Consider the following 25,841-nt stretch of genomic DNA (forward strand, 5'->3'; position numbering starts at 1 on the left):
TTCCTATAAAGACTGACCATACTAAGCAGAAGAGCACAGCGTAGTCAGTTCTATAACTATGCTGGGAACTCAGCCTGCTCTCCTCCTATTATGAGACTTGTCCTGACACGTCTCCGCTGCACAGCCATTCACTGTGAAGCTCAGTGTACTGCTGCTTCTCCATCCCCATCTCTTATGCAGCTAACAACAGAGGGAATGTGATCACTGATAGCAGTGGTTCTCAACTCCTGCCCTCAGGACCCACTAACAGGCCAGATTTTAAGTATTACCTCGGGGAGATATAGACTAGAATACTGCAATCACTGAGCAGCAAATTATATCACCTGTGATGTATTTCAGTTACCTTGCAAACCTGGCCTGTTAGTGGGTTCTGAGGACAGGAGTTGAGAACCACTGACTTATATAAAAGGAGAAAAGGGTATTTAGAATGTTTTTTTATTATATATATATATATATATATATATATATATATATATATATATATATATATATATATATATATATATATACACGGTTGTGCTCATAAGTTTACATACTCTGGCAGAATTTATGATTTCTTGGCCATTTTTCAAAGAATATGAATGATAACACAAAAACTTTTCTTTCACTCATGGTTAGTGTTTGGCTGAAGCCATTTATTATCAATCAACTGTGTTTACTCTTTTTAAATCATAATGGCAACAGAAATTACCTAAATGACCCTGATCAAAAGTTTACATACCCTGGTTTGGCCTGATAACATGCGCACAAGTTGACACAAAGGGGGTTTGAATGGCTATTAAATGTAACCATCATCACCTGTATAAAAGGTCAACGAGTTTCTGGACTCCTGACAGACTCTTGCATCTTCAGTCCAGCAACTGGAGGCTTTTTGCCAAGAGGAATGGGCAGCTTTACCATCTGAGAAGATAAAAAGCCTCATCCACAAATACCACAAAAGACTTCAAGCTGTCATTGATGTTAAAGGGGGCAATACAGGGTATTAAGAACTGGGATATGTAAACTTTTGAAGAGATAAATAAAGTGTGGCGCTAGTAGTGATATCTTTTAGAAATAGTATTAACACTATAACATAAATAAGAGTGTACAATCCTCAGGTGTGTACATAGAAAAGGGCGGTTAAAGTAAGGGAGATGTTACCCTCCCCACCTAAACTCTACCATGAATGGATTCAACAATAATGAGATAATTCGTGCAATGATATAACTACATCCATACGCTAAATAAGTAAAGAAAAGAGAGGTTGGTATTCCGTATCTCAGCAATAGATAGAACCAATCAGATCAATACTTGGAGGTTCAGCTACAAGATGTAATCATAAAAAGAAAAGAAAAAGCTTGAAGAATAAAATATTTAGAACTACTACAATGATGTATATCAAGTAACATACAACCCAAAAGAAAGGAGGACCAAAAAAATATATCAAAAGTCCATCAAAGTGGTAAATACAAAGGTGTAGGCATATTTAAAGTCCACCATCTTAAATTCGGGATTGCTAGATATCAATCTTGATGTAAATAGTTCATTTAAGTGGTAGACAGGGGCTGTTGGACGTATCCCTGCTCAGAAGTAGAATTTCTCCCTTAGAATGGTGACATCGGCCCAAAGGAACAGAAATACAATGCCCTTACCAGATAAGGTGGACTCACAGGCCCTTGGCGGTGAGTCAAACGAGCTTGTACCGTCAAGCGGTGTAGGACTGTGAAGTCATATGTTGTTCCTGGGTGGGATTTCCACTAATGCCACGCCTCAAGCTCGATAGGTTTCAACAGATGTCATCTTCATGTCCTTGGCAGGGCTCAGCTGGAAGCCAGGATCAGCCTCAATCTTCAGATGAAGGAAACCTTTTCCTCAGCAAGCAATACCATATTTGTAGGTAAAAAAGAAAAAAACTTCCACATAGTGTAAATCTTTCTCAAACATAACGACGTTTATTAAAAATAGAGGTCTTTTTGCAGTAAATACAAAAATATGGGCGGTAAAAACTTGGCTCAAAATAATATAAAAAGTCCCAAAATTAAAAGTTTGCGCAGTAGGTGATGGTGAGGGTAAAATACACAGAAACCCGACGCGTTTCGTCCTCAAAGACTTCTACTGGGGTATGAATTTGCCCCCCATCTACTGCGCTTATATATGTTGTAACAAACAATGCAAATAATTCAATTGGCAGCGATACCGGGCATGACTTCCGGGTTGGGCGGTGCTAACAATGGCCAAAAGGTCATGTGGTGTTAGTGTAGCCAATCGTATCCCTCTTGAGTGGTCAAAGTCAGACCTCACTTGCATCCTCCAATTCGCGGTAGCGCGTCAGCCCATGTGGTACAATGATCACGCCGCAATCACGTGATCTGTTCAATGCGGAATGACGTCAGACCGCTCGGGGTCTGCGTGTCATAGGTACTAGGAAGCCGAGGCTTATCAAACCGAGGTGTGGAGCGCAACCACAGTGACGGTCATAAGTAGAGGGAGTGTTTTGAAATGAAAAGAGCCCATTCAGATAAACCGGAAGTCATATCGCCGGATATATACTATGCCAGTTGTAAACAATCCACCATTACTATGCCTGTTAGAGATGGATCTTTCTTAGGGCATTTATATGTCATATCGGGCAAGGTTAATAAAAACATAAACCAAAGATTTTAATGCATCTTTCAAACGTCTATATGCAGCACAATAACACATAAAGGACTATATATCTATCTTAGCTCGTACAGCTTTAGAACAGGTATATAATGGTGATGTATCTGTAGAATTCAGGATTTGTGACATGAATCAGAATATGCCTGTCTGTATGGGTAGATTCAAGGTGTATATAAAATCATTAATAAGGCACTAATGGGCCAGATATATTTGTAAAAAAAGGGGCTATTAAATAGAGCCAAAACGGGGTGGGATGACCAAGGGGAATTGTCTTAGTAACTGTATCTCAGCCAGGGTCCACCCCACCAACTTGGATAAGAGTAGTGTTAGTATAGAGAAAACATAATATTACAAAAACAGAGAACAGTAAGAAACACAAAACTGGGAAAGCATCGGAGAAGTGTCCAACCAATGTCCCTAGTTGATAGAGGATGATCTTAGTGACTAATTAGGTGCAAGGAATAGGTTAATCAAAAAGTACTCAAAGGGAAAAGGGGGGATACTATTCACCCAACCCACTCAGATGGAGAATGGTCTAATAGACTTCCAAAGGCTCACCAGAAGTAGAACGGGGAGGGGGGGAGGATAAGGAGAGGGGGAAGGGGGAGACGGGTAGACGGAAAACAGGCATGGAGTTCCCAGGGAAAAATTCATTCAGGACAACCGTTGAGAGGGAGCGACAATGCTTATGATTGATTGATAAAAGCATTGATATCCCAATCAACATTGAGTCCTTGGGGTACATAACATTTAATGAGATGTATCCAGAAGGTCTCTAATTTAGAGACTCCTCTCACGTTTGGTTCCCCCCTCCAATGTGGTATAAATCTATCTATAATCTGAAACTTTGTTCCAGATGGATTTTGATTATGATGATGTAGATAGTGTTTTGGTACACTGTGGTTTGTGCGTCCCTTTCTTATAGCTGTGATATGTTTGTTCACTCTTATGGCAAAATTGCGTTTTGTGCGACTAATATATTGCTTTCCACAAGGACAAGTGATGAGATATACAATGAATTTTGTGGTACAGGTAGCAAAACTTTTCATCCTATATTCCTTCCCAGTCGTAGTTGAAGTGAATGTTTCGATCTTTCGAGCTTTGCAAGTATTGAGTTTGCATACTGGACATTTCCGACAGGGGTAAAAACCTTTTAAGTCATGAAAGAAGGAAGGGATTTTCGGAGGTTCTATCACTCCTGGCGCGATCCGCCCTCCTATTGATGGTGCGCCTTTGTAAATAACTCCAGCGCGTTCAGGGAGAAGAGGGCCCAAAATGCGATTGTTTCTTAGTATTTTCCAGTGTCTTGTGATAATATCCTTTATTTGTTTATGTTGGATGGAATAGTTGGTGAGAAACGCCCATCTATGTTTGTTTTTGAGGGGTCTTCGAGGGTGCTCATCCAGCAAAGATAGTCGATCGATGCGGGCTACTTTTTGGATTTCTTGATCGATTTGTGCTTCCTCATACCCTTTCTCTTGGAATCTTAGTTTAATGGTCTCAGCCTGTACATAATAGTCTGATAGACGAGAACAATTACGTCTAATTCTCATCAGCTGACTGCGAGGAACTGATTTCAGCCAGGCTGCATGGTGACAGCTGTCAGTTAGGATGTACCCATTGCGGTCGGTGACTTTGAAAAACGGTTTCGTTTCTAAGTGACCGTCGACAGCTGTAATCTCTAGGTCCAAGAAATGTATTGAGGAAGCACTAGCTTCATACGATAGATGAATTCCAATGTCGTTCTCCTTGAGATGGAGCATGAAGTTATTTAGTGAATCCATGGTACCTCTCCATAGGAGGAGGATGTCGTCAATATATCTAGCCCAAAGAACCAGTTGAGGGGGGTTCAGGGCTCTGACGACATCCTCCTCCCATTTGGCCATAAAAATATTGGCCAGGCTGGGGGCAAATTTTGCCCCCATAGCCACGCCCTTAATCTGTAGATAGTATTGGTTGTCGTACCAGAAGTAATTTGACTTAGTGGCAAAACTTAGAAGATCCATAATAAACCTTTTTTGCGTCCTAGAAATGATCTTGTCTCTCGACAGGAATGATTCGACGGCTCCTAGGCCAAGGTCATGGGGGATGTTAGTGTATAAAGACGTCACGTCAGCTGTGACTAATATGAGATCATTAATGTAAGTGATCTGTTGTAGCTAGTGATGGTATCCCTCGTATCCTTCAGAAAGGACGGTATGTTTCTAACTATAGGCTGCAGGTAGTGATCAATATATTTCCCTATACGTGATGTTACGGAATTAATCCCGCTAATGATCGGGCGGCCAGGAGGTCGGGTGGTGTTTTTATGTACCTTGGGCAGGTAATATATTATAGGGATCCGTGGGGTAACCGGAACTAGAAAACATCTCTCCTTTCTGTCCAAGATGCCCAACTGTGAACCTGTGTCGATCAAATCCACCAGAGTTCTTTTGAAATCTGTGGTAGGATTTGCTATGAGAGGTAGGTACGTTTCAGTATCGCTAAGGATTCTTGTCATCTCAGCGTGATAATCTTCTCTGTCAAGCACAACGATCCCTCCACCCTTGTCGGCTGGACGGATAACGAGGTCCTTGCGCTCACAAAGGAATTTTAATCCGATTCTGATGTTAGGATCAGTGTAGAATTTCTTCTTTGGTAGTCTTCTTCTTCTTCTTCTGGGCTAGATATATTGACGACATCCTCCTCCTATGGAGAGGTACCATGGATTCACTAAATAACTTCATGCTCCATTTCAACGAGAACGACATTGGAATTCATCTATCGTATGAAGCTAGTGCTTCCTCAATACATTTCTTGGATCTAGAGATTACAGCTGTCGACGGTCACTTAGAAACGAAAACGTTTTTCAAAGTCACCGCAATGGGTACATCCCAACTGACAGCTGTCACCATGCAGCCTGCCTGAAATCAGTTCCTCGCAGTCAGCTGATGAGAATTAGACGTAATTGTTCTCGTCTATCAGACTATTATGTACAGGCTGAGACCATTAAACTAAGATTCCAAGAGAAAGGGTATGAGGAAGCACAAATCGATCAAGAAATCCAAAAAGTAGCCTGCATCGATCGACTATCTTTGCTGGATGAGCACCCTCGAAGACCCCTCAAAAACAAACATAGATGGGCATTTCTCACCAACTATTCCATCCAACATAAACAAATAAAGGATATTATCACAAGACACTGGAAAATACTAAGAAACGATCGCATTTTGGGCCCTCTTCTCCCTGAACGCGCTGGAGTTATTTACAAAGGCGCACCATCAATAGGAGGGCGGATCGCGCCAGGAGTGATAGAACCTCCGAAAATCCCTTCCTTCTTTCATGACCTAAAAGGTTTTTACCCCTGTCGGAAATGTCCAGTATGCAAACTCAATACTTGCAAAGCTCGAAAGATCGAAACATTCACTTCAACTACGACTGGGAAGGAATATAGGATGAAAAGTTTTGCTACCTGTACCACAAAATTCATTGTATATCTCATCACTTGTCCTTGTGGAAAGCAATATATTGGTCGCACAAAATGCAATTTTGCCATAAGAGTGAACGAACATATCACAGCTATAAGAAAGGGACGCACAAACCACAGTGTACCAAAACACTATCTACATCATCATAATCAAAATCCATCTGGAACAAAGTTTCAGATTATAGATAGATTTATACCACATTGGAGGGGGGAACCAAACGTGAGAGGAGTCTCTAAATTAGAGACCTTCTGGATACATCTCATCAAATGTTATGTACCCCACGGATTGGGATATCAATGCTTTTATCAATCAGTCATAAGCATTGTCGCTCCCTCTCAACGGTTGTCCTGAATGAATTTTTCCCTGGGAACTCCATACCTGTTTTCTGTCTACCCGTCTCCCCCTTCCCCCTCTCCTTATCCTCCCCCCCTCCCCGTTCTACTTCTGGTGAGCCTTTGGAAGTCTATTAGACCATTCTCCATCTGAGTGGGTTGGGTGAATAGTATCCCCCCTTTTCCCTTTGAGTACTTTTTGATTAGCCTATTCCTTGCACCTAATTAGTCACTAAGATCATCCTCTATCAACTAGGGACATTGGTTGGACACTTCTCCGATGCTTTCCCAGTTTTGTGTTTCTTACTGTTCTCTGTTTTTGTAATATTATGTTTTCTCCATACTAACACTACTCTTATTCAAGTTGGTGGGGTGGACCCTGGCTGAGATACAGTTACTAAGACAATTCCCCTTGGTCATCCCACCCCGTTTTGGCTCTATTTAATAGCCCCTTTTTTACAAATATATCTGGCCCATTAGTGCCTTATTAATGATTTTATATACACCTTGAATCTACCCATACAGACAGGCATATTCTGATTCATGTCACAAATCCTGAATTCTACAGATACATCACCATTATATACCTGTTCTAAAGCTGTACGAGCTTAGATAGATATATAGTCCTTTATGTGTTATTGTGCTGCATATAGACGTTTGAAAGATGCATTAAAATCTTTGGTTTATGTTTTTATTAACCTTGCCCGATATGACATATAAATGCCCTAAGAAAGATCCATCTCTAACAGGCATAGTAATGGTGGATTGTTTACAACTGGCATAGTATATATCCGGCGATATGACTTCCGGTTTATCTGATTGGGCTCCTTTCGTTTCAGAACACTCCCTCTACTTATGACCGTCACTGTGTTTGCGGTCCACACCTCGGTTTGATAAGCCTCGGCTTCCTAGTACCTATGACACGCAGACCCCGAGCGGTCTGACGTCATTCCGCATTGAACAGATCACGTGATCATTGTACCACATGGGCTGACGCGCTACCCCGGATTGGAGGATGCAAGTGAGGTCTGACTTTGACCACTCAAGAGGGATACGATTGGCTACACTAACACCACATGACCTTTTGGCCATTGTTAGCGCCGCCCAACCCGGAAGTCATGCCCGGTATCGCTGCCAATTGAATTATTTGCATTGTTTGTTACAACATAAATAAGCGCAGTAGATGGGGGGGCAAATTCATACCCCAGCAGAAGTCTTTGAGGACGAAACGCGTTGGGTTTCTGTGTATTTTACCCTCACCATCACCTACTGCGCAAACTTTTAATTTTGGGACTTTTTATATTATTTTGAGCCAAGTTTTTACCGCCCATATTTTTGTATTTACTGCAAAAAGACCTCTATTTTTAATAAACGTTGTTACGTTTGAGAAAGATTTACACTATGTGGAAGTTTTTTTCTTTTTTTACCTACAAATATGGTATTGGTTGCTGAGGAAAAGGTTTCCTTCATCTGGAAATTGAGGCTGATCCCGGCTTCCAGCTGAGCCCTGCCAAGGACACACCATTAGATGACATCTGTTGAAACCTATCAAGCTAGAGGCGTGACATTAGTGGAAATCCCACCCAGGAACAACATACGACTTCACAGTCCTACACCGCTTGACGGTACAAGCTCGTTTGACTCACCGCCAAGGGCCTGTGAGTCCACCTTATCTGGTAAGGGCATTGTATTTCTGTTCCTTTGGGCCGATGTCACCATTCTAAGGGAGAAATTCTACTTCTGAGCAGGGATACGTCCAACAGCCCCTGTCTACCACACCTAAATGAACTATTTACATCAAGATTGATATCTAGCAATCCCGAATTTAAGATGGTGGACTTTAAATATGTCTACACCTTTGTATTTACCACTTTGATGGACTTTTGATATATTTTTTTGGTCCTCCTTTCTTTTGGGTTGTATGTTACTTGATATACATCATTGTAGTAGTTCTAAATATTTTATTCTTCAAGCTTTTTCTTTTCTTTTTATGATTACATCTTGTAGCTGAACCTCCAAGTATTGATCTGATTGGTTCTATCTATTGCTGAGATACGGAATACCAACCTCTCTTTTCTTTACTTATTTAGCGTATGGATGTAGTTATATCATTGCACGAATTATCTCATTATTGTTGAATCCATTCATGGTAGAGTTTAGGTGGGGAGGGTAACATCTCCCTTACTTTAACCCCCCTTTTCTATGTACACACCTGAGGATTGTACACTCTTATTTATGTTATAGTGTTAATACTATTTCTAAAAGATATCACTACTAGCGCCACACTTTATTTATCTCTTCACATATTTACACGGGTCAAGTTGTTGTGTTGGCTGCTTTACTTTGTAGGAGTTGGCGCAAATTTTTGTATACACAATTTTATGTAAACTTTTGATCAGGGCCATTTGGGTAGTTTGTGTTGTGATTATGATTTAAAAAGAGTAAACACAGTTATTTGATAATAAATGGCTTCAGCCAAACATTAACCATGAGTGAAAGAAAAGTTTTTGTTTTATCATTCATATTCTCATATATAGGGAGTTATTTACTAAAGGCAAATCCACTTTGCACTACAAGTGCACTTGGAACTGTGGATCTGAGGGGAAGATCAGAAATGAGGGGAAGCTCTGCTGATATTATCATCATACATGTGCAAGCTAAAATGCTGTTTTTTATTTTCCTTGCATGTCCCCCTCAGATCTACAACAACTGCACTTGAACGTGCACTTGTAGTGCAAAGTGGATTTGTCTTTTGTAAATAACCCCCATTGTGTATATATATATATATATATATATATATATATATATATATATATATATATATATATATATATATATATATATACACACACACACAAATGTTTTGCCTTTCATTTCTATTTTAAATTGAATGTGTTGTTTTACAAGGTGAGCCTTTGCAATCACTTTAATTTAGTGGGCTTCATCCAAAATCTCAGTTACAGACAGGCAAATTACTTCTACTGTTCTCTCTTCTCTCTCTTTAGAAAACCCATAGTGCCCTGGAAGCCCTTTGTCATGATTGCACCTCATATTAAGTGTTTATTTTTCATACAAGTATCTTCCTTAAAAACAATAAAAGTTAATATAAAGAAAACATTTAAAAATATGAATTTGAAAAAGTGACATATATTTGACCCAAAAATATTATAGCTTCCCCATTTAAAATATCACTGAGTTTTCTGCTTTAAATGACTCATTCATTTCTGCCTCTATAAAAAATAAAGAGAAGCTCATACACGCACACACACACACACACACACACACACACACACACACGCGCGCGCGCGCACACGTACACAGCATAGGTCACAGGAAGCCTCCTCCACATACATAGAACCTGGGAGGCAGCAATCCATACCATTCTTTTCCAATAGTGGCCTGTATTTTGCAGCTACCAGGGTTTTACATGTATTCATTTACTTACTTATGTAAGTATCTGAATTTGATCTAGTATCAGCATTCTAAAACCCTCTATAGAGCAACACTTAGACTAGGAGAGGTAATGGCAGCACTAGTAGCCAATCAAATGAACGGCATGAAAATATACGTACTTACCTAGAACATGCTGACAAAAAAAAAAAACAACACAGTGATGAGTCTCCTGTTGTCCCTTCATTGTCCAATCAGCAGGCTGGTTCACTCCTGCACTCCTTATCTGTAAGTGTTGTCCACCCAGCTGTACTATGTGATGAAGCTTGGTAAATTTCAGGACCTGACAGACAGAAGTACAAATTCTTTGGCAGGTAAAACAGCTACCTTAAACGTATTTCATCTGTATATTAAGCTGTTTGCCTGGAGTTCAGCTTTAAAGAAGTTGTTAAGCCATGCAAAACCTTTCAACAATCCCCTCTGCTATGTTAAACAATGTCCCCAGTGTATTTGTTTTTTAAAAAAAAAACTGCCGCTGTGTACCTTTTTTTTTATAGCACCGATCGGCGCTCACATGACCGGCTGCCTCTCTCCTCTCTCAAGCTGGCAGCTCCAGCGGGCGGGGCTGGGGAATACTTGCTAGCGTCAGTCAGAGGGAGGAGAGAGGTGGCCGGCCATGTGAGCGCCGATCGGCGCTCTGAAATCAGGTACACAGCGGCATTTAAAAAAATATATATACACTAGGGACATTGTTTAACATAGCAGAGGGGATTGTTGAAAGGTTGTTGTATTATGAGAGCAACAGGAGGGGAGGATCGTGGAGAGAGCAGAGAGCAGGGCTGTGGATAATGGTGTCAGGGCTCAGCAGCCATTACATACCATGGTCAGTTTACAGGGGGGAGGGCAGAACCAGGCAGGATCAGTCAGTTATTTCAGGTGATATGGGGGCTAAATTACACAGCACAAGCACAGTGCTGTATAACATACTTTAAGGGAACAGGATCCAATTTTTTTTTAGGGTAATAAACACTTTTAGACATGACTAGGTGCTGTGTATCGCACCCACTATATTAGCACACGTATGAGGAAATACAGTGTACAGCACGCAAAACTCCATTATTAAATACAAGCCTTACAAACATACTGGTGAGATGGGTAAATGTTTAGTGGGATCAACAACCTTTACCCGAGGATAAAAAAATACCTTGTGCTGGCCCAGGTCCTCACATGCCTCACTTTCTTACCTACCTTTTATTTGCCAGCTTAGAAAGGAGGGGTCAAAGAAGAATACTATAGACATACTTAAAGAGGAATTCCAGGTATGGATATTTTATACATAGTTACATTGGCCCAGGTTGGACCAATGTAACTTTGTATATACCATACCTGGCCGATGCCCCTGGAAGTATGAAATCACTAAAATATTCACCACTACTTCAGTGATCTCCACATGCTTCCAAGTTCATTCAAAGAATGCTTTGCATTACATGAATGAAGGCAAAGCGTTCTTTGATTGGACAAGGTGGGGAAGTGATGTCACACTCATCACCTTGTCCAATCAATTCAATGTATTCATTCAGAAAATGCTAAGCATTCTCTGGATGGTGGTTGTGATTGTGGCCAACAGCCTGTGTTCAGAATGCACCAGGCCAGCCGCTCAGCACGGGACTTGGTAGCAAGAGGAGATCGCTTGAGTGGTTTTAAGCTTTCAGGGGCTTCAGACAGGTATGGTACATGCATATGTAGTAGCCCCGTAGGGGCTGCTGAAAGTTGTGGTCCACTTGTCACCCTGCCCATCCCGGCATTCACTTCCCAGTCACTCTTGAGACAATGAACAGTCCGTATGTTTGTTTTTGTATTTTATTGAGGGATTTTTAACTTGGATAGGGTAAGGGAAATTATGGAATGCCCAGAATCGATAATGGAATCAATAAGATGTCGGTTGCAACCTCTATTTACACTTCTAGAGTTCCAGTCTCCTCCAGCACAACGCTTATTTGTAAACTGTTTCTCTCTCCTGTACAATACTTGGTTCCTGGTACAGCTAGCACATGGTAGGCCTAACTCTGACTCTGTCAGGCCTTTGCAACTGCCATTTGCAGGCAGGGACTACGGGCCCCTTTAGTGTAGCAACAAAAATAGGAAAGTCTTTAGTTCTAGATGACCTCTGGTAGACTACTTCTACCAGTCAGTCTTCTTCAGGCCCTGCCAGCCCTCCTGGCTGCAGCTGCCCGACTGCACTGCCCATGACATCACAGTCTCTTCTGCTTGCTCTACATCCATCTCAGACTGCACTCTCCCAGTCCACTCCGGCATGCCTCCTCAGCTCTCCCAACTGTGCCTGTCACTCACCAGCCCTCCTGGCTGCACTCCGGTGGATCCCTCCCGGAGACTTGACTTGCAACACTAGCTCCCGCTGTCCTCCTCAGTTCCTCTCTGTGCCTCCTCAGTTCCTCTCTGTGCCTCCTGTCCAGATCCTGCTTTGTTTCTCAGCAAGGTTCCGACTTGCACCCAAACCCCTCAGGCCCAAGGTCACTCCCCCTCCCAGACTGGGGAGTGCCTCGAAGGCCCCCGACCACCTAGTGCTCCATCTCCAGCTTCTTCCACCCGACAACTCTGCCCCAGCTGAGCTGACCCTGGTAATATCAAGGAATTCCTCTTTTAACCTCCTTGGCGGTATTCCCGAGTGTGGCTCAGGGTGAGATTTCAGTACCATTAGCAGTAACCCCGAGCCACACTCGGGATTGCTTCGCTGGATCCTGGAAGAAGTTACTTACCTTGTCCCCGGGATCCCACAATGTACTCCCGCTGTGTACGGTGGCTGGATCCTCCACTCAATCCTCTGTGTGTTCTGGGTTCTCTTCCCTGGGAGCGACGCAGGGGGGGCGGAACCGGCGGCAGATTCAAAAAGTATAAACCACAACACACACCATGCATTGTACTCTTATTGGATTACATTACTGTATCTAATAAATTGACCTCAGTTTGCCCCCCAGTGCTTTATCCAGTGCCCTTGCCTGCAGTTTTACTGTACTTTCTGCCTGGAAACTGCAGAACGACCATGGCATCAAAAAAGCGCGCTTCTACCTCAAAAGCGGTTTATGACGTGCTGGAAAACAGCCATAGCGATACAGAATCACTTGCAGAATTGAGTGATAGTGATTTGTGGGGAAGTTCGTCATCAGACACAGAAAGTGATATCTGCAACAATCCTGCGACTGACATTAGTGATGTGCGGACTTGGTGCTCTATCGACTGCGGTACGGATCACGTAGCGCCCCCAAGATTCCCATTTACTGGAGCACCTGGTATCAAAGTGAATGTTGAAGATGACAACCCCTTGGCATATCTCCAACTATTTTTGACCAATGAGGTTATTGAAAAGATAGTTACGGAGACAAACCGGTACCAGGAGCAAGAAGCTGCTACACCTCGGAGGTTTTCAAGGAGCAGAAAGTGGGAACCAGTGACCACAGAGGACATCTGGAAATTTCTGGGCCTAATAATTGTTCAGGGAGTGATGGGGAATCCCCTGCAGAAGTGGTATTGGACAACCAATAAATTACTAGCCACTCCATATTTTGGCACGGTCATGTCGGAGTACAAATTTTCCCTGATAATGAAATATTTGCGCTTTGAAAATAATGAAGCATTTGACGAAACTACTCATCCAGCCCCCAAACTTAAGAAGATTTGGGAGGTATATCAGATGATTATGAAAAATTTCCAACGGAGCTATGTGCCAGATAGAAACATAACCATAGATGAAAATCTAATGGCCTAAGGGAAGGCTCAGCTGGATACGATATATAGCGTCAAAGAGGGCACGATTTGGAGTAAAATCTTTCATGCTATGTGAATCGAGCACTGGTTATATTTGGAATTCTGTCCTATACTCCGGAAAAGGAACCAAATTCAACCAAAAATACAGTCATTATGAAATGGCAACCTCTTCAGTTCTTTCATTGATTGAGCCATTGCTGAATCAGGGCTATTGTGTAACTACAGACAATTTTTACACATCTCCTGAACTCTATGAGTTCCTTCTACAGAACAAAACGGATGCCTATGGAACCGTTAGGGCTAACCGGCGTGACATGCCACCAACCTTTGGCAATAAGAAGCTCAAGACGGGAGAAATGGTTGCCTGGCAGAAAGGCAAAATGATGGCACTGCGATGGCGTGACAAAAAAGATGTGTGCCTAATGAGTACAATCCATAACACCTCCGCTGTCATAGTACATACAAAAGGTGGGAAAGGCATCATGAAACCACAAGTGGTTATAGACTACAACACCACCATGGGAGGTGTTGACAGAGCCGACCAGGCAATGACATTTTATCCAGCCACGAGAAAACAACAAAAAAAAATTATAAGAAGATCTTCAGGCATCTTCTTGAGCAATGCCTAAAGAATGCCTTCATTCTACTAAAAAAAAAAGAGTGACAAGCCTGTGGTTCATGCTGACTTTGTTTGGAAAGTTGCAGAACGTATCTTTCTGGACCACCAAACACCAACGGCTGCAAACAGAGCTGGACGTCGTGCTGCTGGTGTTGTCAACCCGAAACGCCTGACTGGTCGTCACTTTATTGACCACATCCCACCAACTGAAAAAAAGGCAGCACCCACAAGGATGTGCGTAGTTTGTTGCTTAAAGCGTGATGACACTGGAAGGAAAATCCGAAAAGAAACCAGGTTCTATTCTCCTGACTGTGACGTTGGACTTTGTGCAGTCCCATGTTTCAAAATTTACCATACCTGGGATGTTTACTGAAGCAATATGACTAGTAATATTGCACTCTTGTTTGGCCCAAAAAAATTTCAGTGTTTTTGATTTGATTATATTATTGACTAAAATTTTTTTGATTAAAATGTATTATTATATATTATTTGTTATTATTTATAGTTATTTATTATATTATAATTTATGATTTTGTATTTCATACCCAGGATGTCTACTAGACTCTGGTTTGGACAGATTTAAGTGAGTTATTCCTAAGAATTACAGACCTACAATATAAAACGCAAAATAATTGTACCGCTTTCAGCACCTGAAATCAGACATAATCATACCGCCAGGGAGGTTAAAGTGGTGGTAAACCCACGAATAAAAAAAAAAAAAACCTGCAAGACAAAGGCATAATGAGCTAGTATGCATAGCATACTAGCTCATTATGAAATACTCACCTTAGATTGAAGCCCCCGCAGCAGTCACGGCACACTGCTCTGGCCGGCGACATGTCTTCAGGAGTTATTTCCGGGTATCGCGAGCTCCAGCACTGTGATTGGCCAGAGCCATAATGACGTCATGCCTGCACACAAACGAGCCGTTGCTTCAGTGGGCATGTGTCGATGACGTCGGCACATGTTGATACAGGGGATATCTCCTAAACCGTGCAGGTTTAGGAGATATCCACAGTAGCTACAGGTAAGCATTAATATAGGCTTACCTGTAGTAAAAAGTGGTTGTGAAGGGTTTACAACCAATTTAAGTGCAAGCAAAATTGCTGCTTTTTTTTGGGGGGGGGGGGTGGAGTGCTAAAATGATGAATACACGTCTATTCAAGCATGGTGATCTCTTTATTATTTGCTCTGTCTGATTGTGGCTGTGTCTGATCTAATTACTATTTAGCTCTCACCTGCAGGTTTAGGAGATATCCACGGTAGCTACAGGTAAGCCTTATGATAGGCTTACCTGTAGTGAAAAGTGGTCCGTAAGGGTTTACAACCACTTTAACATGCCTAAAATATGTAGAATGTACATATATTCTTAGAGCTCTTTCACACGTGTGGAACGTTCAGATCCTCCTGTCAGTTTTTTCAGCGGATCTGAACGGTCGCTCCATACATCTCTACATCCGCTGACATCCGATCCACCCCGATCTGATCCGCTCCGCAAAATCCAGATGGATGGAAACCCTATTTTCCATCGGACTGGCGGATCGGCTTGGATGAAAACAGACAGGCGGTCCGTAATCATCCGATCCCCCCATAGAGGAGAGCGGAGATCTGACAGGTCTTGTCCCTGCACAGTGTGCAGAGACGGACTTGTCATCTGCCGGCTCAGCGGGGATCAACGGAGCGATCCCCACTGAGCAAGCGGATGGCTGAATACGGATCCGCAGGTGTGAGAGAGCCCTTAACAGGAAGATTGTTGAAATGAATGGTCTGGCAATGAGGAGAGCTGTACCTCTGAATCTGTTTTTAGGGTGTGTGATCAAACTAAAAATAAGTATAGGTTTGCTTAAACTACTTTAACCTGTGAATGACAAAATATCAAAGTGTGGGTTAGAATTAGGAATTGCATTGCATCATTGTACGGCTTTCCTTAGTAAAAACGTTCATCTTATTATTTAACTCAGTTTTACCCAGTAGTGCAGTGTATTATTGTCATTTACTTAAGGAGTAACATATGGGTTCTGGGACTTAGTAGTAAATAAAATTAAACACTCTGTTTTATACAGGTCACACTCTAAGTTCACGGAGAAATTCTTCCATGAAAAAAGCAGTGAGAAAGTCCTGGTGGAATTTTTAGAATGTGAATCTTCAGTCATTGCACACAGTACTGTCTTGAAAGAAAGATGCATAAATTGAAGGCAGCATCTATTTATAGAAAATTAGGGAATACTAGAAAAGTGGAGAATACATTTCCTAAGACTCAGTTTGTAAAATCAGATTTCCTTTGGGCTTAATTCCTACTGGAAAAAAAATAATAAGACAATTTATAAACTAGATCACTGCTGCAAGCCAACAGGCCCTCGTCTCGATGGAAGTAACTTTATATACAGTATCCCACAGGTTTTATACATTGTTAAATATCTCTGCACTTCCAGGGTGTGTGAGCAGCCTTGCATTAACATGCCTCCCCGCCTGCTAAAAGTCAGTCTCTATACCATTGGTCCTCAACCTTTCTAGTGTTGTGACCCCTTGATAAAATTTCCCAAGTTGTGGGGACCCCTAACATTAAAATTCTTTTCGTAGCATGGGTTGTCAGCACCCAAGGCAAGACAAGTAATTTGTGCCCCTAACCCACAGACATTTAGCGCTCCCTGAGTCCTTTCACTCGTACAGTATTAAAACCCCTTATGGTACATTTTAGGATGAACCACTCTTTTTTTTCTCTGTTCTCCTTTCTTTCCCCTGGGGGTAGTGGGGACATTTAATGGCAACTATAATCCCAGGTAGTGTCACTGTCTCCGACTTTGTGGTGTCTCGTGGCAGTGACACCTATGCTGAAATCAGGAGACAGGGTCTCCTCCAGCCCCTCCCACTTCACATTCCTCACCAGTCAGCTGACCTCTAGTCTCTGCCCCCCATCCATGCCATGAACTGAATGGGCGGATGCGAAGAGGCTGAGTGGGCGACCACAGGCTCCAGGAACAGCCCTGCTGGGCGGCCGCAAAAAGACTGGGAGAGCGGTGCAGGCTTTAGGAACAGCCCAAGATTCTTTGACCCCTGGCAAATCATCATTCGACCCCCGAGGGGGTCCCGACCCCCAGGTTGAGAACCACTGCTCTATACAATAAATAAATAATGCTGCCACTCAATCGCTATCCCAATATATACCTCAGCAGTCCTCCCCAAGTTGGTGTGATAATATACATGCAAAGATGTCAAGTACTATACTCACAGTCCACATTGTGTGTTTGATTTACTAAAGTGCAAATCAGCTGTTCACCTGGTAAGGGAAGTTGCACTTTGCAAGGGAATTTGCCCCAGGCCTAATGAATATGGTGAAGCTCTGATTTCTATCATCCAATCATGTGCAAGCCACATTTTTCTAAAATGTTTTTTTTTCCTTGCATGTGTAATTTTATCACATCCACTAAACTCTGTGAAAAAAAAGTCCTTTACAAAGTGTAACAACCTATTTGCCTTTAGTAAATAAACCCCAATGACAGTGCAAATCCTTTATTCCATCCACTTCCAGATTACTGTAGTAGACTAATTTAAATCATTATAATTTGTAATACCCTAAAGAAAGTTTTAGACAATGACATGCCAATAAACAATAGTGCGCTGTAGTCATATAATAATAAATGATGTTCCTTCATGATGTTCCTTCATGACTTTATAACAGCACCAAACCCTGCAACTTCAGATTTAAGATCAGCCCCAATGCATGCAGTATCAGAACTTGGATCTTGCCCAATGCATGCACCATCAGATCTCAAATCAACCCCAATACAAGCATTATCAGACCTCAGATCTTCCTAAAGGCACACACCGTCAGATCCCACTATCAGCCCCAATGCATGCAGCATCAGACCTCAGATCATCTCCAGTGTATGAACCATCAGGCCTCAGATTAGCCCTAATACATGTACCTTCAGACTTCAGATCAACACCAATTCATGCATCTTCAGAATCCAGATAAACTCCAATGCATGCACTTTCAGATCTCAAATTAGCACCAAACCCTGCACCTTTAGAACAGGAAGAGTGTAACCCTCTCTGCCAGCAGGCCTATGTTATCATTGATATTAGGCAGGTGGCTGGGCCATGGGCAGGCCAGTCTTTGTAATTGATTGCCTAGTGAGCTATCAATCAAAGCCTATGGCAGCAATACTTCAAGTACAGTGAAAAAGCCATTACATGTCCAACTGGCATGGATGTTGTAGGTTGCAGTAGGTTGCATATGCCTGGTTTTAACCTTTTAACTGATTTACAGCAAATGAAGAAATGTAATTATTAAAACTATTATTTATAGGACCTTAATTATTACCAGATTGTTAATGGAAAGTTTTGTGTTTTGGAATTACAGCCTTCCTTAGGAGTGGAGATGCTTTCAACGTGGATGTGAAGAATGGATTATCATTTAGTGGTTCTGTCGATGATATGTTTGGATATACTGTTCAGCAATTTGAGAATGAGGAAGGAAAATGGTAAAGTAGGCTTGTACTGTGTCATTTTATCTTAGTGGAAATCACAGTATTTTATCAAACTATATTTTATATTTGAAGCTTCCTTTAATGCAGGGGTCTCCAAACGACTGCCCGTTGCCTACATCTATGCTTCAATCCCCCCTCCCCACTTCCCCCATGTAACAGGGGACACCGATGTAAGAGGTATTTTGATATAAGGGAGACTCTGATGGGGACCCTAATGTAAGAGGTGCTCTGATGGGGACTATGATGTAAAGAGGACTTTGACGGGGACGCTGTTGCAAGGGGACACTTTAATGGGGGTCTTGGTGTAAGGTGGGGGTTCTGATGGGGACTGTGATGGGGGACCCTGATAGTGATCCTGATGTAAGGAGGACTGGGAATTTTTTTTTCAGACCACAAATATTTGTAAAATATATAATGTGTCCTTTGTACTGAAAAGTCTTGAGACTCTTGCTTTAGTGTACAGTTTTTAATGATATGCATGTTTTATGGGACAGTCATATTTATTTATTACTCATGTTTCCTGTGCTTTCTACTAACAGTGCACAATAACTTTGCTTTACTGTAACCAATTTTCTCCATAGGTAGTTTACAACCCATTGGATTAATTGATGTACAGACAGATTTAGGGGCTGCACTTTCAATTCCATCTTTTGTCTATGGTCATAAAAACAAGGACAAAACAAGAAAAAATGCAAAACTTGCATCAAAAATCAGTTTAACCACTTAAGCCCCGGACCATTTAGCTGGCCAAAGACCAGAGCACTTTTTGCGATTCGGCACTGCGTTACTTTAACTGACAATTGTGCGGTCGTGCGATGTGGCTCCCAAACAAAATTGACATCCTTTTTTTCCCACAAATAGAGCTTTCTTTTGGTGGTATTTGATCATCTCTGCGGTTTTTATTTTTTGCGCTATAAACGAAAAAATTGCGACAATTTTGAAATAAACGCATCATTTTTTACTTTTTGCTATAATAAATCTATAATAAATAAATCCCCAAAAATGTATAAAAAAAACATTTTCAGTTTAGGCCGATACGTATTCTTCTACATATTTTTGGTAAAAAAATCGCAATAAGCGTATATTGATTGGTTTGTGCAAAAGTTATAGTGTCTACAAAATAGGGGATTTATGGCATTTTTATTATTATTTTTTTTTCACTAGTAATGGCGGTGATCTGAGATTTTTATCGGGACTGCGGTATTGCGACGGACAAATTGGACACTTTTGACACATTTTTTAGACCATTGACAATTATACAGCGATCAGTGCTATAAAAATGCACTGATTACTGTATAAATGTCACTGGCAGGGAAGGGGTTAACTGTGTTCCATAGGTATTTTCTAACTGTAGGAGGGATGGAACTGACTAGGGGAGAAGAGAGATTGGTGTTCATACATAGTATGAACACACTATCTGTTTCCTCTCCCCTGAGAGCACCGGGATTTGTGTGCTATAAACAAAAAAATAGCGACAATTTTGAAATAAACGCATTATTTTTTACTTTTTGCTATAATAAATATCCCCAAAAAATGTATAAAAAACCATTTTTTTTCTTCAGTTTACATATTCTTCTACATATTTTTGGAAAAAAAATCGCAATAAGCATTTATTGATTGGTTTGCGCAAAAGTTACAAACCGACAACTTAGGGGATAGTTTTATGGCATTTTTATCGATAATTTTTTTTTTTTTTTTACTAGTAATGGCGGCGATCAGTGATTTTTATCGTGACTACGACATTATGGCGGACACATCGGACAATTTTGACACATTTTTGATCGCTGTATTGGCATTAATACAGCGATCAATGTTAAAAAATTGCATTGATTACTGTAAAAATGTGACCGGCAGTGAAGGGGTTAACCACTAGGTGGCGCTGTAGGGGTTAAGTGTGTCCTAGGGAGTGATTCTAACTGTGGGGGGAAGGGGCTGTGTGTGACACTACACTGAGCACCGCTCCCGATCACAGGGAGCAGAGATCAGTGACAGTGTCGTTAGACAGAATGGGGAGATGCTTGTTTACATTGTTTAACTGTTCTTTTGGGTAATTCTCTCTTACCAAGCCTACAAATGTAACCAAGGGCATCCCATTTTGAAATGCTGTTAGTGTATGTAAGCCTAAAATCTATTTTTCATTATGTTTGAAATAATCACTCAGCCTTATGCCGCGTACACACAAGCGGACTTTTCGACCGGACTGGTCCGACGGTCTATCCGACGGACTTTTGGCAGACTTCCGATGGACTTTCCGAACAAACGGACTTGCCTACACACGATCACACCAAAGTCGGACAGATTCGTATGTGATGATGTACGACCGAACTAAAATAAGGAAGTTGATAGCCAGTAGTCAATAGCTGCCCTAGCGTCGGTTTTCGTACTAGCATACAGACGAGCGGGCTTTTCGACCGGAAAGATTTGAAACATGTTCCAAATCTAAAGTCTGTCAGATTTTCTCAGAAAAGTCCACTGCAGGTCCGAAGAAGCCCACACACGGTCGAATTGTCCACCGGACTCGGTCCGTCAGACCAGTCCGGTCGAAAAGTCCGCTCGTTTGTACGCGGCATTACTGTATGCAGCTTTCTCCAGCAAATAATTTTTTGTGAATCTGTTGCAAAGCTTCTTGCCTGTAACAGCACTCCCTGTTGCAGGAATACAGCATTTTGCTACTGCCTTGCAGCATTGTCAGCCTACCATGTGCGTGCCTTCAGTAGGCCTTTGGCTGCCTTTAGTATCTGAAGGAAGCATGCGCAGACCTGATGGGCGGCCCAATGGTCAACTGAAGGAGCACACACAGCTGAAGGAATGTGATAATTTCAAGGAATCTGATAAGAGTTACAGTATCAGCCTGCAAGGCTGGCAGGATCTCCACGTTAGAAACATTGCAACAGATTTACAAAAAAAGACAAAAAAAATATTTGCTTAGGAAAATTTTATTCAGTGAGACAATAACAAAACAAAAATGTGGGGTTTACATACACTTTACATACACTGATGCATTAAGTCATTGGCCCTAACAAATGTATTTATTTATTTTTATTTATTACAGGTACTTATATAGTACCTTTAATTTACACAGCACTTTAAGACAAGACAAATAAGGATTGTTGAATTTTTGTGACTTTCATGATCTGGATACTTATTCCAGATCAGTGACCCAGACGGTATTGAACTCCAGGCAAGCCACTAAATACTCAGATAACATACATATATGTGCTGTTTTACGGTACTGTATGTGCTGTTTCACTAGACAGATCGCTATGCAAAATTTTTATAACCCTTTGGTGTGATATAACAATCTATTTTTCTATACTAACAATGCTTTGACTTTCAGGGTGCTCATTGGTTCACCCCTGGAGGGACAACCAGCTCGCAAGACAGGAGATGTGTATAAATGTCCAGCAAATGGTCAATCAAAATGCATGAAGATTGACTTGCCAAGTAAGCTGAACGAGTATTGTTTTAATGTTGGATAAATGTTTATCTGACAATTAGTCGCTTATGTGCATTTTGGTAAATGGCTTATTAAGTTGCATATATTTTTATTCTTTAACTTAAAGTGGATGTAAACTCCATTCATGAAATCTGACCTATGCACATACGTATCTCACAAAAGTGAGTACACCCCTCACATTTTTGTAAATATTTTATTATATCTTTTCATGTGACAACACTGAAGAAATTACACTTATATATGTAATACACTTATATATGTAATATATATATATATATATATATATTACATACTTAATATGTAAAGTAGTGAGTGTACAGCTTGTATAACAGTGTAAATTTGCTGCCCCCCCCAAAAAAAATAACTCAACACACAGCCATTAATATCTAAACCTCTGGCAACAAAAGTGAGTACAGGCATACCCCACTTTTAAGTACGCAATGGGGTTTGTTTACTAAAGCTGGAAAGTGCAAACTCAGGCTCACTTCTGTATGGAAAACAATGATCTTCCAGGTTTTATTACCAAAGCTTAATTGAACAAGCTGGGGTTAGAAGCTCATTGGTTTCTATGCAGACGTGAGCCTGATTTTGCACTTTCCAGTTTTAGTAAATAAACCCCATTGTGTACTTAAAAGTGGGGTATGCCTGTACACCCCTAAGTGAAAATGTCCAAATTGGGCTCAAAGTGTCAATATTTTGTGTGATCACCATTATTTTTCCAGCACTGCCTTAACCCTGTTAGGCATGGAGTTCACCAGAGCTTCACAGATTGCCACTGGAGTCCTCTTCCACTCCTCCATGATGACATCACGGAGCTGGTGGATGTTAGAGACCTTGCACTCCTCCACCTTCTGTTTGAGGAGGCCCCACAGATGCTTAATAGGCTTTAGGTCTGGAGACATTCTTAGGCCATCACCTTTACCCTCAGCTTCTTTAGCAGAGCAGTGGTCGTCTTAGAGCTGTGTATGGGGTCATTATCATGTTGAAATACTGCCCTGTGGCCCGGTCTCCGAAGGGAGGGGATCATGCTCTGCTTCAGTATGTCACAGTACATGTTGGCATTCATGGTTCCCTCAATGAACTGTAGCTCCCCAGTGCCAGCAGCACTCATGCAGCCCCAGACCATGAAACTCCCACCACCATTCTTGACTGTAGGCAAGACATACTTGTCTTTGTACTCCTCATCTGGTTGCTGCCACACACACTTGACAACATCTGAACCAAATACATTTATCTTGGTCTCATCAGACCACAGGACATGGATCCAGTAATCCATGTCCTTAGTCTGCTTGTCTTCAGCAAACTGTTTGCGGCTTTCTTGCGCATCATCTTTAGAAGAGGCTTCCTTCTGGACGACAGCCATGCAGACCAATTTGATGCAGTGTGCGGCGTATGGTCTGAGCACTGACAGGCTGACCCCCCCACCCCCACCCCTTCAACCTCTGCAGCAATGCTGGCAGCACTCATATGTCTATTTTCCAAAGAAAAACTCTGGATATGACGCTGAGTACATGCACTCAATTACTTTGGTCGACCATGGCGAGGCCTGTTTTCAGTGAAAGCTGTCCTGTTAAACTGCTGTATGGTCTTGGCCACTAGGGATGGGCCGAACACCCCCCTGTTCGGTTCGTATCGAGAACATACGAACAGGCAAAAAATTTGTGCGAACACCATTAAAGTCTATGGGACACGAACATGAAAAATCAAAAGTGCTAATTTGAAAGGTTAATATGCAAGTTATTGTCATAAAAAGTGTTTGGGGACCTGGGTCCTGCCCCAGGGGACATGTATCAATGCAAAAAAAAGTTTTAAAAACGGTCGTTTTTTCGGGAGCAGTGATTTTAATAATGCTTAAAGTGAAACAATAAAAGTGAAATAGTCCTTTAAATTTTGCACCTGGGGGGTGTCTACAGTATGCCTGTAAAGTAGCGCATGTTTGCCGTGTTTATAACAGTCCGAGAGCAAAATGACATTTCTAAAGGAAAAAAAGTCATTTAAAAGTGCTAGCGCTAGTGCCGGCTATTAATGAATTGTTGGTCCCGACAATGCACATAAAAGTCATTGAAAGTCATTGAAAAATAAAAAATAAAAATGTGTGGGGGTCCCCCAAAATTCCATTACCAGGCCCTTTAGGTGTGTATCATCTGTTCACTTCACTGGGAATATGTGAGGGTTTACATCCACTTTAAGGTTAATGCTTGAAGCATGACTCTTCTCTCTATGTTTAAAAGGAATATTACAACCTTTCACCCACTATTTCTTTTAGAATATACTACCATTGCCAATGTTACAGAGGTGAAAGACAACATGACCATGGGATCAACTTTAGTCACGAATCCTAAAGGTGGATTCATGGTAAGACTAGTGGTGGACAACTGCCTTGTCCTTAAAGTGTGTCAAAACCCAGAATCAAATCAAATCATATACAGATTTATTGGCTATGTTAGTTTCCCTTTTCTGGCTTTTTTTTCTTTATATTTAACTGGAGATTCTTAACACTAGGCCATGAGAGTCTCCATGTTGGAGCATACAAAGCAATGAATAAATTAGGTATCCAATGTGTCCTTACAGCAGTTCCTGGCAGTTCAGTTCAACTACCAATGTGGCCCCATTATAGCAATGCGTCAATAGTGATATGTGAAAACCAGGCTTAGCAACAAGCTCTGACACTACATGAAAGAATTGGAGCTTTGCCTGCATGAATCAGCCAGGCTATAGCTGGGCCAGAGGGTTTGGCTGGCTGATATATGCATGTGTAGGTCCTCGATACCTACAGAAGTATGGTTTATCTTACCATGACAGTATTCAAGGAGTTTGTTGCTGAGGGAAGAAGTGAGAGGCCCACATCCCTAATATGGTACACAAAACTAGAAACAACCTCCAAATGGGACTTTTACGGGCATCCAAAACTTCAGTAATACTTAAAAAATATATTTTAACGAAACAAATAAAAAACATATTCCATACATAAAGTTTAAATCTCCAATGCAGTTTACATGACAGATAACTGTTTTGATCAGTCAACACCCAAGTTTGATGGCCACCATTGTCTACATCAAACTTGAGTGTTGACTGATCAAAACATTTATCTGTCATGTAAACTGCATCTGAGTTTTAAAATGTATGTATGGAATACATTTTAATTTGTTTCAATAAAATATATTTTTTACGTAATACTGAAGTTTTAGATGCCCTTAAAAGTCCCATTTAGAGGTTGTTTCTAGTTTTTTGTACTCTTACTATGACAGAGTCTTGTAAATGTACTCTCTTCTTGGAAAACATGCAAAATGGTTAGACAAAATTGCACCTGAAAATGCATAACCAAACAAGTCAAAATGTAAAAGTGTAAACCAGCCCTAGAGGTTAACTAATAGATGGAATAGTGAAGTAGCGTGAGACTGTGCTCTCTTAAAAAACAACAGCGCAGCCCATTTCACCGGAGTTCACAAAATAAATATAGTTTTGACACACACCCCCAAACCCCCAATGCTCCTGGTGTAAACCTCTCCACATTGTCTTTAGCTACATACAGTATCTCACAAAAGTGAGTACACCCCTCATATTTTTGTAAATATTTTATTATATCTTTTTATGTGACAACATTGAAGAAATGACACTTTACTACAATGTAAAGTAGTAAGTGTACAGCTTTTATAACAGTAT

At 41.2% G+C, this 25,841-nt stretch overlaps 1 protein-coding gene across 1 annotated transcript in view; it reads left to right on the forward strand.

Annotated features, from left to right (window-relative positions):
- ITGA1 (integrin subunit alpha 1) overlaps window positions 1-25,841 on the forward strand; it is a gene marked incomplete in the record, with an annotated part of 198,473 nt that overhangs the window by 62,125 nt on the left and 110,507 nt on the right. The window contains 3 exon segments of the mRNA XM_073622297.1: window positions 18,595-18,715; window positions 22,059-22,165; window positions 24,445-24,533. Coding sequence (XP_073478398.1) covers window positions 18,595-18,715; window positions 22,059-22,165; window positions 24,445-24,533 — 317 coding nt within the window.

This window comes from Aquarana catesbeiana, linkage group LG01 (assembly GCF_042186555.1).
Source record: "Aquarana catesbeiana isolate 2022-GZ linkage group LG01, ASM4218655v1, whole genome shotgun sequence".
In the NCBI taxonomy this organism is placed as follows: Eukaryota; Metazoa; Chordata; class Amphibia; order Anura; family Ranidae; genus Aquarana; species Aquarana catesbeiana.